Raw genomic sequence first — 17,798 nt, 5'->3', positions numbered from 1 at the left:
GATCAATGATGGTATTCACTTGCAACGAGTATTGGAGCTTTATCTGAACCTCAGTTAAATATATTTATAGAATAAGCTTGTGCTATTTTCCTTAGATTTAAAAAGATGAGCTAAACGGTATAGAACGCTTTTTAAATCAAAGTTTTTCTTTTGAAAACAAGTTCGGTTTTAAAAGAAAATTAAAAAGCAACCAATATTGCTCTGATACCAATTGTTGAGAGAAGAAAAACTTAACTTTTGAATAATATTTGAGATAGATGTGGAATAAGTTAATCTCAATGGATTTTTTTAACAAGCTAAACAATAAAACTTAGTTGAATTGTAACAAGGCTTGCAGTCAAGACCAAGTTAGTAATTGATGAACAACATAAGATAAGAGATAATCTGAGAAAGAGGCTTTTGTATTTCAATATTTCAAATACACACAGGAAGTATAATGGAAGTGAAGGTGTGTTTAGATTGATCAACATGATCATCTATTTAAAGAGCAAAACAGTACATGATAAAATATAAAATAAGAGTAACCGGTGTGTTTAGATTGATCAACATGATCATCTATTTAAAGAGAAAAAAAGTACATGATAAAATATAAAATAAGAATAGCTAGGGCGGCCATACTGCCCATGCCTACGACTGATTTGTATAGTCTTACAAGAAATGTCAGCATATAGCTAATCATTGTACTATCTGTGAAAAGACAACTAAGCAATCTTTATTCTTCGGTCGACTCCTCCTCTTCGGTGTAACTCAAAACATAAAAGGTTCTTTGCTGAGCCTTAACTCTTCGCCAGTTCCTTTGAATCATCAGGTCTTCGGTATGGCTCAGGGACGAAGTTTCTTTGGGGACAGGAGGGGTAGTGGCCTCCCCGGGCTAGAAGTAGAAATTATAGTTTAAAAAAATAGTTAAAGGCCTACTATTTCCAAACTTAGGCTTTGGCCCCTCCCGATTCCTCACAGGCTCCAATAGACGAATTCTCCAAGCGACGATTCTTTAAGAAATCAAAATCGATTCATGCCAATTGCCCAATTCGCCAATCGATGTGTCGCTTTCTTGTCTGCTGTCTCGTTTGTGTGATTGTGTTGCTGTCTCGTTTGTGTGATTGTGTTGCTGTCTCGCCTGCCGCCTGGTCTCACTCTTGCCATTTGCCATCGCCAAGTCGCCATTCACAGAAATCAGGTATGGAATCCCGATTCCCGAATCCTGTTCTTTCTTTTCTAGTTCTCTTGTTCTTTCTTTTGATTATTGATTGTTGTGTTGTATTGCTGCTGATGTTTGCTGTTTTTGAGTTTCCCTAATTCTCTCCATTACTTTTTTTTTCTGATTCTCTTGGTCCAAACTCCAAATTAGGAATTAGAGTTTTTTTTTTAACTTGGCTGTCAATTTGCCAATTAATAACCTTTTTCTAAATCTAGCTACAGTGTAATAAATAAGCATAATGATATGTCTACATGACTACATCTTGAAAGTTTTGGATTAAATTAATCGTTGACAGTTATGATTTAATGTAAGCTCTAGGACACCGAACAGGAATAGAAAAAAAATTGATTTGGTTATGCTTCAAACAAAACTGAAAACAAAGATATATTTGGTTATTGTTTTATTTTTTATTTTTGTTTTCACTTGACTTAATCACTTTTGATTTCAGGTTACTTTTTTCATTTTTTAGTTTTCACATATTGTTAATTGTTAAATGAGTTATTGGTTATTGTTCTAATTTTGATTTTGATTGAATAATTGTTCCTTCATTTTGATTTTTATAGATATAATCATGGGAAAGATGTAAACCTTAGATTATTTGTTGAAATCTTTTTTACTATGTGTTTTTGATTGAATAATCGTCGGGCTGATTTGTAATCCTTTTTCTATATGTTTTTGGTGTTTATTTGTTGAAAACAATTGTCTTTCTCTGTGTTGCACAAATTTGATCTTACATGCTTTTGAAAAGTAAACTATTAAAGTGACTACACCATAAAAATGTCGTATTTTTTTCCTCAAAATTGGATGAGGTATACGTTATCAACATTATACTTATACGAAAATTAAGAAACATTGTGTTGGGGAGTTTTGAAGAAAATGAAAGTACGGAAGAAAGAATAATAAAAAATTGTTGTGTAGTCTATATTTTATTGAGCCAGAAGAGACTTTAAATACAGCTAAAAAAACTAACAGATAATACGTGAAATAAGGGATTACATGGAATATTTCCATGACCAAATAAACTTCCTAAAAATAAGCAACTACCGACCAACTTTTGAACATAAAATTGATTTTATCACCTTTGATGTAGAGAGTTGCTTCATTTAGACTTCTTTTGAACCCTAACAGCCTCAAGTGTTCTTCAATTCGGCTATACCATGCTCTTGGAGCCTGTTTCAGGCCATACAAGGCCTACACATCATCCTCTTGTCCTTTTACAGAAAATCCCTCAGGTTGCGCAACATAAATCTCCTCTTCCAAGTAACCATTTAAAAAGGCTGACTTAACATCAAGTTGATAGACTTTCCATCCTTTTTCTGCAGCGATTGCTAGTAACAATCTTAGAGTACCTAATCTTGCAACAGGAGCGAAAGTGTCAGAAAAGTCAACACCATAGTTTATTGATTGAGCCATCGGGATTCAATTTGGTTCTAAATACCCACTCGACTCCAATCACTTTTCTATCGGTGGGTCTTTTTACCAACTTCCATGTCTTATTTTTGTCGATCATCATGAGTTCTTCCTTCATTGCAATAACACATTTTGGATTCTTCCCAGCTTCCCAAAAATCATTTCGTTCAAGTAAAGTCACGTTGCATCTTTGGTAAATATCAGAAAGTAATCTCATACCTCTTACACGAGTATCATCAACTAATTCATCTTCTTTGAGCTGTGATTTTGAAGGTTAATCTGGAACAGTGGCTACCTGATTTCCTTCCCACTTGCATTCATCATTTTCCATGAAATGCACATCTCTACTTGTTAGAATTTTCTTTGTGTTTGGCTGGAAAATTCTATAAGCCTTGGAGGTTGTGCTGTAGCCAATGAAGATCCCTGCTTGTGCTTTTTTATCCAATTTGTCCCTTTTAATCTGAGGAACATAAACAAAACACAAGCATCCAAATACTTTGATCGGAGGTGTACTCCTTGCCATTATCAGACCTCAAAGCTCAAATTTATGGTCGCTTTGTGTTTCAATCCAATTTTTTGAGTTTCCAAAATACACCAGTAGCCTTGCTCTGACTTGAATTTGAGAAAGTAGATCCAACACATCCAGGAAAAATCATCAATGAAGATAAGAAAGTACCTACTTCCATTGAGAGATGGGGTTTTTTGAGGTCTACACACATCTGTGTGTATCAATTGAAGCTTTTCAGTAGCTCTCTAGATTGATTGCTTGAATAGAAGTCTCAATTGCTTTCCTATTGGCAAGTTCCACTATCTATAATTTTGAGATTCAAGGCAGGGAAGAGCTTGAACCAACTCCTTTCTTTGGAGGTTCACCACAGCTTTATGATTGAAATGTCCTAGCCTTTTATGCCAGACTTCAGCATGGACTCCGACAGCGTTATCAATAGCGACCATGGCGCCCGCTATGGCGTTTGGCGAGGCGAGGCGTCCATGTGTCGCCATAGGTTCCATAGCGACTGTATAGCGACCATAGCGATCGGTGGCTTTTTTTTAAATGGTATAAAAAGGCCCGTATTAGGGTTTTTTGTTGACTAAGTCAAAATAGCATCCGATACAAGTCTCCAACGTTCGCTTCTCAGTCGCATCTTTTTTCTCGACCGGTCGACCTTTAATTGCGATCGCCCCTCTTCTGATCGGCAGTTCCTCTGTGATTTCTCCGGTTCAGTGACTTCAGTCGACACTTCAAGTCTCCCAACTGACTTGCACCGGTCCTTCTCTCCATCAGCTGCAAAGGTGTGTATTTTTCCATCAGCTTCAAGAATCAAGCCTTCAACTGTAAATCTTAATACTCTGTATGGGTGTAGTTAATTGTTTAGTTATGGGTTTAGTATTACTTTAGTATAGGTATTAGTTTAATGTTGTATATGATACATTGATACCCTGAATTTTTAATTAAAGTTGTATTGTTAATGAAAGATGCAATGCAGGAAGTTTCTTTGAAATATGCATGAATGTAATATTGTAATGTAGTGATTGTGTCTCAACTTAGCTAATTATGCAATTATTCACTTGTTTATTAACTAATTAACTGATTAACTTACTTAGTTATGCATCTATTAACTTAATCAGTTATGTATTTATTAACTGATTAACCGATATGTATCTAATTTTTATATACTTGTCATTAATATCACTTAATTGTGTAACTTTATCTTTGATTTGTTTTTGAAATAGATATGGCTAGTAATGATCCGGGATGGCAATACGGGACAGCAGTTGAAGGAAAGGGTAATCAGAAGATGATATGTACTTTTTGTAATAAAACAACCAAGGGTGGGATTACAAGACACAAGCACCACCTTGCTGGTGATTCCGCCCAAGTACTAAAATGTCCGAGAGTTCCGATAGAAATACAAAAACTTTTTATAGATGCTTCTGATAAAAAGAAACAAGATAAAGAAGCAACGAACAAAATACCCCACTTTGATGATGATGTTGTAGATATAGATGAAGATGAAGAAGCTACAACTAATAGTGAGTTTTTCCAATAGAAAGGCAAGAGGCGTATTTCGTCGAGTGGCTCAACTGCAACCACTAAAAGATCCGTGAAAGGGCCTTTGGATGTAATCAAAGTTATCGACGGCGATAGCGAGGGCATAGCAACAACCTATCGCCACGCTATATAGCGATAGCGATGAAATAGCGACGGCTATTTCATTTTTAAAAAATACCTATTAGAAATTAATATTACTTTAACCTTCACCTAATTAGCAATTATAACTAATAAATAAGCTAAAAACCCCCCAAAGAAAAAAAAAAAAAAAAAAAAAAAAAAAAAAAAAAAAAGAACAAGTATCAATCTTTGACTTTAAAATACGATTCACAAATCATCCAACTCCTCGTATACAGGCTCATCATCCACTTCTTCTTCTACAACCTCTTTATAAGCCCCAACATCATTTTCCTCTTCATCTTTGTCTATCAATTGTGGTCTTCTAGATCGCGAGCTCGACTCGGCACCCTCTTTCCTCCTACTCGTATTTTATGTAACCTAAATCATTTAGCTTTTTCCATTCAAGTCGGTTTCTTTTTTTGGAATGGAGCTATAAAAATAAAAAATAAACATTAGTAAATATTATTTATTATAACATATTTGTATATTTATAATTATTTTAAACATAATATTATTTATTATAACTTACTTGTTCAAATACGCTCCAATTACGTTCACATCCTGATGAGCTACATGTAAGACTTAACACCTTAATAGCAAACTTCTTAAGTGTCGGTGTGGACGATCCATATTGCATCCACCACTCCGCCGATGAAAGCATTGATCTCATTCTTTTAGCCATCGGAATCCCAAAAATCCCTTGTGCACCTCTATATATAGGTAACGCAGTGTGAATCTTCAACTCATCCTCTTCTGACAGTGACAATTTATATATGCATGCTATCAATCCCGTAATTACCTCACTATCATCTTCCACACTCCTGTTGTTGTAATATAATCCCGGATTCAAATAGTGGGCAACCGCGTGTAAATCTTGGTGTAGTTGACAATACCACCTCTTATCGATTATTTCAAAATTTTGTTTATACTTGTCTTCTTTGTTGTTGAAAGACGAGGCAATTCTTTCATTTGCTCTATCCATGGCTTCATAGATGTATCCCATAGAAGACTTTTTTTCACTATCTACCAATCGAAGCACCATTAATAAAGGGTCACCAATTTTGACCGCAATATCTATATTGGTCCAAAAACTAGGAGAGAATATAGAGTTAGCCGTTTGACTTCCTCCTTCTCACGCCTCGCCCGGGAACTTGCTTTTGTTCCACGCTTCAGATGCGAACATCTTCTTCAAATTTTTCTTATGATTTCTAAAGCAATTCAAAGTTATGAAGGCAGTCGCAAACCGGGTCTTTGCGGGTCTAACCATATCCCTTTGGCCCGTGAAATCTCTCATCATATTCAAGAGTAAGGTGTGGTTGTAGATGTAACTATTGACCGCAATTGCTCTATCAAGTGTCTTTTTAAGATGAGGTAATTTAAATATGTCCTCACGCATCAAATCAATGCAATGCGCCGCACACGGAGTCCAATAAATATGTGGATATTTTTCTTCCACAAGTCAACCGGCTAAAACGTTGTTGCTAGCACTATCTGTAACAATCTAAACCACATTTTCCGGGCCGGTTTTTTTATGAAGTGGTCAAACAATTTGAACAAATATTCACCTGCAAAAAACAGGAAAAAATTTGTTCAAATTTTCTGATAACTTGACATGGGATGTAGTTGCGGAGGCTATGGGGGTGGATGAGGAGCCTTATGCTACAAGAAGAACGAGTAGGAGGAAAGAGGGCGCCGAGTCGAGCTCGCGATCTAGAGGACCACAATTGATAGACGAAGATGAAGAGGAAAATGATGTTGGGGCTTATAAAGATGTTGTAGAAGAAGAAGTGGATGATGAGCCCGTATACGAGGAGTTGGATGATTTGTGAATCATATTTTAAAGTCTAAGATTAATACTTGTTCTTTTTTTTTTTTTGTAATATGCATGTTTTAGAACTTAGTTGAACTAATAGTCTTTGGGGTTTTTAGCTTATTTATTAGTTATAATTGCTAATTAGGTGAAGATAAAAGTAATATTAATTTTTAATAGGTATTTTCTAAAAATGAAATAGTCGTCGCTATTTCATCGCTATCGCTATATAGCATGGCGATAGGTTGTCGCTATGCCCTCGCTATCGCCATCGATAACACTGGACTCCAAATGCATAAAAAACAGCTTGCTCCTCCTCCAATGGATCAAGTGCAAAGCTCCTCCTTTTCATCTTTACTTTGAATAAATCATTGTTATTTGAAGTTTTGATTAAACAATGATCTAATTCAAAGTGTACTTTGAAACCGTTTTCAATCAACTACCCAACACTCAACAAATTTTGATCTAGATCGGGTACAAATAACACATCTTGAATAAGTTTTGTACCTGAAATGCTTTCGATTGCCACAGTGCCATCCCCCTTAGCAATAATGTATTTTCCGTCACCAACCTTTACTTTGGAAACTACTGAAGTATCCAATTCCTTGAACAAATATTCACCACGTTTTTCGGGCCGGTTTTTTCCTGTTTTTTGCAGGTGAATATTTGTTCAAATTGTTTGACCAAATCATAAAAAAAAACGGCCCGTAAAATGTGGTTCAGATTGTAACAATAGTGCTAGCAACAACGTTTTAGCCGGTCGACTTGTGGAAGAAAAATATCCACATATTTATTAGACTCCGTGTGCGGCGCATTGCATCGATTTGATGCGTGATGACATATTTAAACTACCTCATCTTAAAAAGACACTTGATAGAGTAATTGCGGTCAATAGTTACATCTACAACCGCACCTTGCTTTTGAAAATGATGTTGGGGCTTATAAAGAGGTTGTAGAAGAAGAAGTGGATGATGAGCCCGTATACGAGGAGTTGGATGATTTGTGAATCGTATTTTAAAGTCTAAGATTAATACTTGTTCTTTTTTTTTTTTTTTTGTAATATGCATGTTTTAGAACTTAGTTGAACTAATAGTCTTTGGGGTTTTTAGCTTATTTATTAGTTATAATTGCTAATTAGGTGAAGGTATTTTCTAAAAATGAAATAGTCATCGCTATTTCATCGCTATCGCTATATAGCATGGCGATAGGTTGTCGCTATGCCCTCGCTATCGCCATCGATAACACTGGACTCCGAATGCATAAAAAACAGCTTGCTCCTCCTCCAGTGGATCAAGTGCAAAGTTCCTCCTTTTCATCTTTACTTTGAGTAAATCATTGTTATTTGAAGTTTGGATTAAACAATGATCTAATTCAAAGTGTACTTTGAAACCGTTTTCAATCAACTACCCAACACTCAACAAATTTTGATCTAGATCGGGTACAAATAACACATCTTGAATAAGTTTTGTACCTGAAATGCTTTCGATTGCCACAGTGCCTTCCCCCTTAGCAATAATGTACTTTCCGTCACCAACTTTTACTTTGGAAACCACTGAAGTATCCAATTCCTTGAAGAGTTCTTGGTCATAAGTCATCATATGTACAACCACTATCAATGACCCATCTCTCACTTGAATGACTACTTGGAAGCAAGATGCTACAAAGAATTGCTCCTCCTCTTCTTCATCAGCAACTTGAGCAACATTCTTTTGCTGAAAATTTTCTTGTATGACTGTGTTTTGCTGGATGTTCTTTTGCAAATCCTTTGATGATGTCCCATTTTTGAAATTTTTCACATTGTTAGTTTGGGTTCTCCAACATTTGGAAGGTCCATGCTCTTTCAAAAAAAAAAAAAAAAAACATTTGGAAGGTCCATTACCCTTTCTTCCACAATGTTTACAAGGAGAGCAGTCAGATTTTGATCCCTTATTGGTGTTAAGAGAATCATAACCTGAACGTCCCTTCTTGTTCTTCTCATATTTTTTCCTTTTCCTCCTTGACTGGACTAAGCTTTCACAATTAATGCACCTTCAACAGATCCTTCAGACCTCATGAGTATTCTATGTTCATATGCTTGCAAAGCATTTATCAATTCTACCAAACTAAGTTTTGACAGATCTTTTGTATTTTCCAATGAGGAAATAGTTGCTTCAAAACTGTCAAGAACAGTTACAAGAATTTTTTGAACAATTCTGGAATCGGGAAATTCAAAAGTAGTCTTACTTTGTTAGCAAGGTTGAGTAATTTGTCTGAATACTCTTTGATTGTCTCTGAATCCTTCATCCTTTGAAGTTCAAATTATGGTATGAGGTTGAGAATACGCATTCCTTTTATCCTTTCATCTCTTTTATACTCTTCAAGAAATTCCAAACCCTAAATGTCGATTTGAGTGTCATAATCCTGAGGAAAATTTCTTGTGAGACAGTTGCAAATAACGTAGCTCTTTCCTTTGACTTTCTTGTTTTCTTCTCCTTATGAGCCTTTATCTACGGCATGGTTGGATTTGCAGGCAATGGGGGATCTTCGTAGTCCTCTTCAACAGCTTCCCAGAGATCATTTGCCTCCGGATAAGCCTCCATCCTTGCTTCCGAGACATGATAACCTTCACCTTTGAAAGCTTGTGGAGTAAATAAAGTGAAAGGTACTTCTGAATCCATGGGATCTTAGGAAGAAAGCTTTGATACCAATTTTATCGGGGAGTTTTGAAGAAAATGGAAGTACAAGAGAAAGAATAATAAAAAATTGTTGTGTAGTTTACATTTTATTGAGCCAGAAGAGACTTTAAATACAGCTAAAAAAACTAACAGATAATACGTGAAAAAAGGGATTACATGGAATATTTCCATGACCAAATAAACTTCCTAAAAATAAGCAACTACTGACCAACTTATTTGAAGCAGTCAAACAACTAATAAGAAAAATAAAAAGAAAGTCTAAAATGTTGGAAATTAAACACAGCAGCTGAAGCACAAACTTCAACACATTGATCTACCAAATCACTTGAATTACATGTTGATTGAAAAAAAAATGGTTGAAAAATTCTAATAAATACGTAAGGTCTTATTAGTTCCATAACCATCAAATCCAAATAGCATATAGTATGATCCGTATAGACAACACCCATATAAAAAATCGTCCAGAGGAGAAGCTAATTGCTTAAAGAGCTAACATGTCATATGGCAGTTATTGTGGCTATTTTGTTAGATATCGAAGGCACCTAGCTAGATACAGTTAAGTAATGCGAAAAAGAACAGGTCATCCATAACTATTCTTTCTACCTCTTTCAGCTCCGTATTATTAATAAGAAACCTCCTTAAACATCTTATTCATTCATTAAACAATAGTGTAAACTCCTCCGACTACACAATTTAAAATAACTCGTAAGTGCAAAAAAATTGACATTATTGTTTAACAAAGGAATAAAATACTTAGGGAGATTTTTTATTAATAACACGAAGCCGAAAGAGGTAGAAGGAATAGTTATGAATGAACTGATTATTGCTTGCATCACCTAGACACATCTAGATGCCTTCAACAACCAACAAATGGTCACAATAACTACCACATGACAGGATGACTCTTTAAGTAATTAGTTTCTGCTCAGAACGACCTCTTGTTTTGGTAGTTTTTAAAGATCATATTGTTATTCTATTTGGATTTGATGGTTAAAGGGACTCTAACTAGGTATGGCCCTACATATTTATTATAAGTTCTCAATCTTTTTTCAATCAAATAGCTATTCAAATGAGATGGTAAATCATTGAATTCTTTTGTTTTGTAAGTAAGTGATTGACATTGTATACCTAAATCCAATTTTAAAGAAAAACATATGGTATCAAAGATTAGTGGATTTTGAAATGATAGATTTATGGTGCTCGCCCTTCATTAAGTAGGAGATTTAACTACACTTTCTCCACTCGAACATTTAAGTAGCACGACTTTATTCCTTATTAGTTGTTGATATGTTGTTTCAACACTTAATTGCAACGTGTATTCTGTTTTGATGATCACTCCAATTTCACAATTATTCACATATTTTATAATGTTGTGAAACATCGTGCCAAAATGCATATATTGTTGTTAATACTTACAACTCTTGGCTCGATCCTATATGGGTATGTTTTTTAAAAGAGTAGTGATTTGTACATAACCCTTTTTAACCATACACAACAATTTATGATTTATATGATTGTGCTGTATAACTGTATAAAACATAATTTGTTGTATAGAGCTAAAAAGTTTTGTGTACGGATCACCGCCCTTTTCGAAATGCCTCGTTATTTTTTGTTTCCCTTTTTTTGTCGTGTGATCACTTGGTATAATAGTTCATTTTTTCAAATGTTTGTAGGATCAAATTTGTGCAACATATAGAAAAGCAAACAAAACGCACTCACTCGTAGCAATTATATTCATGGGAAAAAATGTTTTGATGCTTTGCAAGTTCTCTTTATGGTGGCTTTTCCGACTAAAATTAATAATATTAATAATTACAACAATTATAGTAAGCTAATTTCACATCTATTATATATAAACACCTCATATGTCTGTTTATTACCATGAAGGGTAGCAATTAAATTGTACCACAAAGGCGTGTTTGGCATGGAGCGGTTGCGAGCTTCTACTTCTAGCGTTTGACAAAACGCTCCATTTTGAACAAAAAACCTTGTTTTGCACTACAAGCTTCTAGCGTTTAGTTTAAATAAAACGTTCCAAATCCAAATGTTACTTCATGTAACGTTTAACAAAACGCTACAAGCTACCCGCTCCCAGCTAATGTTGCCATACACGTACATAAATCTTCATAGCTTAATGCCAACAATGGCAATTAAAAATATTTATAAGTAGTTTGTAATCCACAACCATTTCAAATACTTAGTTGTTGACATCTAAAAGCTCTGTTCTGTTTTTCTCATTAACTATTGTGTGAATATAGTGTTAGAATCGATAAATATTGTGTATTTGTAGTTAAGTATTGTATAAAAATAATAATAATAATATTTGTTTTATGGATTGAATAAACGACATAAGTGAAAAAAACGACTATTTTACCACTCATATAGGACTTCCGTTTTTGTAAACCGAAATCAACAAAATGATGTGATTTCAAAAGTAACCCATTAAATTTACTAGTGTTGTGCTCCCTTCCTAAAGTTGAGGATTCAAGTCCATTCACATAAGTGGACTAGTTTGCTATATTAATTATATAATGCATAAAGAGCCCCTCCTCTCAATTGATCAATTTCAATAGTACACTACTTTTTTTCCCAAATGTTTGATAATAGTGTGTTTTATGTGGTCACGTGGTATAGTAATTCAAATTTCAAATGATGTAAGAAAAAATGCAAGTTGCACACCGCGGGGGCTGTTGTGGCAGCAGAAAGGACTTTGAGGGTGGTCAAACTAGGAAAATTTACAAAAAGGATCTCTAAATCTACATGTAGGGTAAAGCTACAATAGCTTTTAAGGCAAAACTTTTAATATTTTATTTGATACAATTGTTTTTGTATGCTCAACTCAACTATTAGATACATGTGGCACTTACTGGTAGTATCCTCCGAATATTAGAAATTACAGCAATTAATAGTTGGTACATAGATGATACTTCCTATAGATAGATCTTTATTGATCAATACTAACAATAAAGGTTGGTAGACTTACATATAAGTAGTTCTAAATCCATAAGTATTTTACATACTTCAATTCTAAACATCAAAAGTTAACCTCCTAAAGAAACAAAATCAAATTGATGATGTCTCATGCAAACCTATATCAAGTTTATATAATCATGTATGACACCCGGTTATTACGTTGGCAAATAATATAACATTGTACACAAATCATGACCTAGATAACACACATCAAGCTATCACTTTATATCTTTAGGCTTCTATGTACAACATACCCAAATACATGTAATGCATGAATTTGTCATTCGGTACTTTGTTTACGAAATAGTTGTATTAACCTTTGCTTTGCTGGTAATACATCAAATGCTTCGGAATGTTTATGATTTATTATATCTAAAGATCATTTATTGGTGGATGTTTATGCTTTATTAAATCTAGAGATATGTGCTTGTGGATTTTATTATATTGTTGTTCTACAAATATAAATTTATGCAGTTTTTTAAATATGTAAATACTTTGCTTCTAAAAACTTTATTATGGGCAACGTAATTATAATTCCACATATGCTTGTCTTTGCCATTAGGAGTCATATCCATAACCTTTATCAAACAATCGATTTTTTAACTCGGCTCTAAGAATAAGTCTTCACATCTTTCATGTTTATCAAGTAACAAAATCGATTTTTTAATTCGGCTCTAAGAATAAGTTCTAAACTATTCACATCTTTCATGTTTATCAAGTAACAAAGTGGCATGTATATACGTAAACACAACATAAAGGTTGGAAAAAGGCATAATGTATATATGCTTTCTTAAAATCTTTATTATATTTTGTTTCTCTTTTTTATCATGTAACACTTGGTAAAACAATTCATTTTTAAATGCTTGTAGGTTTAGGGCGTGTTTGACAAAACTAGCTGGTAACCAGAAGCTAGAGCTTTTGTTACGAGTGTTTGGCAAAAGTAGATAGAAGCTTTTGAAATATGTAAAATTACATAAAAGGGCATCTATCTAAAAGCTAAATATACTATACGACAAGTCATCAACTTAACCTTTAAAGTTTATTAACAACAAATATTATGTTTTCTTCTAAATATTGTATTCAACCACCCTTTGTAACCCTTCTACAATGAAATATGTGATATAATTTTACTCTAAAGACATATTATACCTCCAGGACCAATGGTTAGTTTGAAAAAGAAGGAAAAAGAGTTCAAGTTTATTTTGTTTGCTAAGCATAAAAGGCCAAATAATGCAACGAGTCCTTGATCTAAGAAATAATATATCCAACTTTCACTGAGGTAATATGCTTTGGTATTTGGTAATATGCTTTGAATATTGAAGTACTCAAGCGATATATGTTTATATCAAAATGAAATGGCAATTGAGGGATTAACAATTTTTTTACATAGCTGTTGATTGCAACTTGCAAGTCAACTCAAACACGTAAAAGTCAAACTCTATCCGGTAGTCCGTTAGATATGGCTTCAATCAAATTAGATTCAATTTAATTCAATCAACTAAAAGTAAATTAATATAAAAACATAATTAAATATACCTTTTGGGGGATGTAGGAGATTCATGACCCATTTGAATGACAAGGTGGGTGTATCCTTTCTTTGACAGTTCTTCTTTCACTTGTTCAGTCACAAAAACAATTCTCTTGGATTTAAAATGACTATCATTGTCATCCATCTTGTTATACTATCACTGCATGTCCAAAGAAACAAAAAATGGAATGTTCTTTAGCAATCGAGAGGAGAAACTACAAAAGCTCCATTATCATTAGCAATCAAGAAGAGAAGCTATAATGACATCAAGACCATAAGTTTCATTTTATTGGTATTAATAAATAATCCTCATGCATAATAATTATATAAATATTTTCAGTTATAAGACTTTTCAACAATTGAGCATTAGAACTATGAAGAAACATGATCCATAATAGCATAAATGAATTAGTGCAATGCAGCTCAATTCTACACTTGGGAGGTTAAGACATGAAAGTTACTTGATCCTGATGATTTTTTTAATTGAAATCAGATTGATCAATTCTATCATGCATTTAATGTTAAGAAATTCAATTATACAATGTGTTTGGTTCGAAGGAAATGAAATGGAATTCAAACTCGGTCTTTTGTATATTTTTGTTTGGTTTGTATATATACAAAGGATTTGGGATGTAGAAAATGTGAAATGACCAAAAAAAAAAATCCTATTATTAGCACTTATTTCATAATTAGTAACACCTACCCTAATTCATTAGATGGCTTACAAAATTCCAAAACAATTTATCCTTCTCACAATGCCAATAAATAATAAGTACTTTGTTCATGTAAGAACAATATGTTATCAACATAAAATTTGAATGTCAAATGGGCAATCTTTTCTATGATGAATTTTTAATCAAGAGAAACTGCTGGCTGTAATAATGTATTTACAAAGTGCTGCAGAGTGCAGATTAATTTGATAATTGTTTGTGTTAAGTATTGCATCAAAAAACAGAATCTAACATTGGAAACTAGTAGGTATGAACTGAGATGAGGTTTCTTCTAACCCCAAATCAAAAAATTCAGTAAATACGTGAAGTAAAATTTATTACGGTATTCAGTTCAAATAATCAGTTGTGAAAGATTCAAAGTACATCATCGATGCTCTTCCTTGATCAAAGTGTTTCAAAACCAATGAAACATAGAAATTGATAACTAACAAAAAACCAAAAACTAATTACAAAGATTTTACTAAAATCTAACCAAAAAATTATGAATTTAGGGTTCTTACGATAAAAATCCCCAAAATGGAGTGGTAGGGAGGCTGTCGTTGGCAATAATGGTAGAGATGTCGTCGACACTGGTGATGCTCTCTTCGGCGAGGAAGGTGGCGTCGTGGTGGAGGCAGATGGTGGCGATGGTTGTGTGGCGAAGTAGCCTCAACCGGTGGAGAGGATGAAGGCGGAGGTGGGTGAGAGGCGAATGCGAATGCGAAGCCGACGACGACGGTACACAGTGGTGTGGTGGTGAACGGCGATAGAGTTGATGGGGAACGTAGAGAGACACGAGAAAGAAAACAAAAAGAAGAGAAAGAAAGTACGAAAGGAAACATGATAAAGGAAAGACAAAACTTCAAAAACTTTTAACAAATAGTCCTTCCGCTTAACTCCGTTAGTTTTCTACCGTTAAGTGAGGGCATTTTCGTCATTTCAATACACAGGGACCATTTATGAGGTTTTCTCTATTTAAAAAAATATATTATTTAATTAAAGGGCCCCACCTCTCTCTCTCTCTCTCTCTCTCTCTCTCTCTCTCTCTCTCTCTCTCTCTCTCTCTCTCTCTCTCTCTCTCTCTCTCTCTCTCTCTCTCTCTCTCTCTCTCTCTCTCCTGATTTGTGACCCCATCTGCAAAAAAACAATCCCTGTGTCTTCTTCACCGTTTTCTTTTTACCATTGTTGGATCATTCTAGCTTCAAATGAAATCCGGTTAATAAGTTTCGACCAAACAATCACCCACATCATCTTCTTCCTCACCACTACGACTCAAAAATAAAGAAAACCCCAAATATATTTTTCCTCTTCCTCTCTCATACACTATCTCACGCAGGATTTGGAAAGTCAATCATCTTCTTCCTGGATTTGGTTTCACGCAGGAAAGTCACGACCCATAATATGGGTCTCTTGTGTCGACTGATCAAGATAAGTGAACCACAAAATAAATATAAGGAAACGATGGTGGTGGTGGTCGAATATTCACAGTGGCAGGATGTGGTGGCCAGTCGAAGTCCTTACGGTGGCAATAACCCAAAAAATGGTAGCAGGTGGTGATGGGTTGTCGAGCTCTGGCGAATCCAAGTCGCTGCCACTGACGAGTTCAACAAACTGAAATTCCTATCATCTTCATCCTCAACCACCTACACATTCAATTTTGATTTGGTTTCTTCGTCAACCACGGAAATGGCCTAAATCGTCGCCTCCACCAAGCACCAAACATCACCGTTAATTCAGTGACAATCACCATGACCATTGATTTCACTTATGATCAACGATGTGTTTTTTATTTAGGTTTTTTGATTTGGGTGTTTGATTCATTTCCACCGGTGTAAATTACTAGCACCATGTTCTTAGAAAAACCTAAAACCTCATAAATGGTCCCGAGTTTAATCAAAGAAAACAAAAAGAAGAGAAAGAAAGTACGAAAGGAAACATGATAAAGGAAAGACAAAACTTCAAAAATGGTACCTGTGGTTTCTGAAAATATCAAGTTTAGTCTTTTAAGTTCAAAAAACCTCACAGATGGTCCCTGTGGTTTCAAAACTTTTAACAAATGGTCCTTCCGCCTAACTCCGTCAGCTTTCTACCGTTAAGTGAGGGGCATTTCCGTCATTTCAATACACAGGGACCATTTATGAGGTTTTCTCTATTTTAAAAAAAAGAAAAGAAAAAAATATAATTGTTTAATTAAAGGGCCCCACCCTCTCTCTCTCTCTCTTACACATACACATACACAGGCACTTCATCTTCTTCCCTTTCAAAACACATTAAAGCTTAAACAAACATTTCACATATACATACATACACCTCAACTCATAAAAAACACACACCTACAACTCAAAAAGACACACACAACTATAACTCAAAACATACACACACACATACACCTAGTTTTAACTCGATCACACATATACCCAAAAGCGTATACCACGAACGGCCCAGATGAATCCAATAAAACAGAGGGGAGAACAGAGTGATGAGATCCATGATCAGTTTTAGAATCCAGATGAAGAAGAAGATCTGCATGGAATATGTGTTCTTTCACAGGTTTTAGAGATGGAGAACAAGTTTTAGAGATGAAATTTAAACCCGTCTTCTTCTTCCTTACATTTCACTAGAAAATTAGACCCAAATGAACAAAAAACAACCAAATCAAAATATGATTCGTTTCAAAGGACTTAAAAGAATTCATTCGATCCGATTATGATAAAATCCCAATTTTGAAGCAATTGTCAAAGATTACAAGATCCAATGAGTTTTCAGAATCTATCATTACTGTTACAAGAACTTTAACTGTTGGAATCTTGTGAGGTTACAAACTACAAAGTTGGGGAAAGAAAAGGTGATACAGGTAACAATTTTTCAGATAGTTTTTCAGATAGAGCTTTAGATAAACTCTTTTCTCCTGTTGGATTTGGTTTTGCCTCCATTGTTGTTGGAGGTTTTAGGTTTTTCTAAGAACATGGTGCTAGTAATTTACACCGGTGGAAATGAATCAAACACCCAAATCAAAAAAAACTAAATAAACAACACATTGTTGATCATAAGTGAAATCAGTGGTCATGGTGATTGTCACCGAATTAGCGGTGATGTTTGGTGCTTGGTGGAGGCGAAGATTTAGGCCATTTCCTGTGGTTGACGAAGAAACCAAATCAAAATTGATTGTGTAGGTGGTTGAGGATGAAGATGATAGGAATTTCAGTTTGTTGAACTCGTCGGTGGCGGCGACTTGGATTCGCCAGAGCTCGACAACCCATCACCACCTGCTACCATTTTTTGGGTTATTGCCACCGTAAGGACTTCGACTGGCCACCACAT

At 34.7% G+C, this 17,798-nt stretch overlaps 1 protein-coding gene and 1 long non-coding RNA gene across 6 annotated transcripts; one reads left to right on the top strand and one right to left on the bottom strand.

Moving 5' to 3' along the window:
- The first annotated feature begins 406 nt into the window (after positions 1-406).
- Positions 407-4,960, top strand: LOC111902115 (uncharacterized). 4 transcript variants are annotated; one of them, XM_042896964.2, is made up of 5 exons: positions 410-1,177; positions 2,327-2,430; positions 2,521-2,664; positions 2,756-2,801; positions 2,882-4,098. In XM_042896964.2, the coding sequence occupies exons 1-5, from the start codon at positions 1,039-1,041 to the stop codon at positions 2,884-2,886; spliced, it is 438 nt and encodes a 145-aa protein (XP_042752898.1). In that variant the 5' UTR covers positions 410-1,038; the 3' UTR covers positions 2,887-4,098. The 4 variants fall into 4 exon arrangements, with proteins under 4 accessions (XP_042752896.1, XP_052621970.1, XP_042752898.1 ...); XM_042896962.2 differs by having other exon boundaries at positions 407-1,177; positions 2,521-2,801; XM_052766010.1 differs by having other exon boundaries at positions 409-1,177; positions 2,756-4,098.
- Positions 4,961-15,421, bottom strand: LOC111902114 (uncharacterized). Of its 2 annotated transcripts, XR_002853679.3 has the most exons (3): positions 14,999-15,407; positions 5,311-13,927; positions 4,961-5,211 (listed from the first exon to the last, which is right to left on the bottom strand). It is a non-coding gene; the product is annotated as an uncharacterized LOC111902114 (long non-coding RNA). The 2 variants fall into 2 exon arrangements; XR_006185432.2 differs by lacking the exon at positions 4,961-5,211 and having other exon boundaries at positions 13,602-13,927; positions 14,999-15,421.
- Positions 15,422-17,798: the final 2,377 nt, after the last annotated feature.

The sequence above is a fragment of the Lactuca sativa genome, chromosome 8 (genome assembly GCF_002870075.4).
Source record: "Lactuca sativa cultivar Salinas chromosome 8, Lsat_Salinas_v11, whole genome shotgun sequence".
NCBI classification, from domain to species: domain Eukaryota; kingdom Viridiplantae; phylum Streptophyta; class Magnoliopsida; order Asterales; family Asteraceae; genus Lactuca; species Lactuca sativa.
Note: the sequence above shows the minus strand (reverse complement) of the source record. Positions and strands in the feature narration are given on the sequence as shown.

Bases quoted from the DNA above. Each gene is read 5' to 3' on its own strand.
- LOC111902115 (XM_042896962.2), top strand. From the start codon at position 1,039: ATGTGTCGCTTTCTTGTCTGCTGTCTCGTTTGTGTGATTGTGTTGCTG. The intron at 2,431-2,520 runs GTTGCGCAACAT...CTTTTTCTGCAG, and splicing joins TTTTACAGAAAATCCCTCAG to CGATTGCTAGTAACAATCTT. The intron at 2,802-2,881 runs GTAAATATCAGA...GTGATTTTGAAG, and splicing joins AAAGTCACGTTGCATCTTTG to GTTAATCTGGAACAGTGGCT.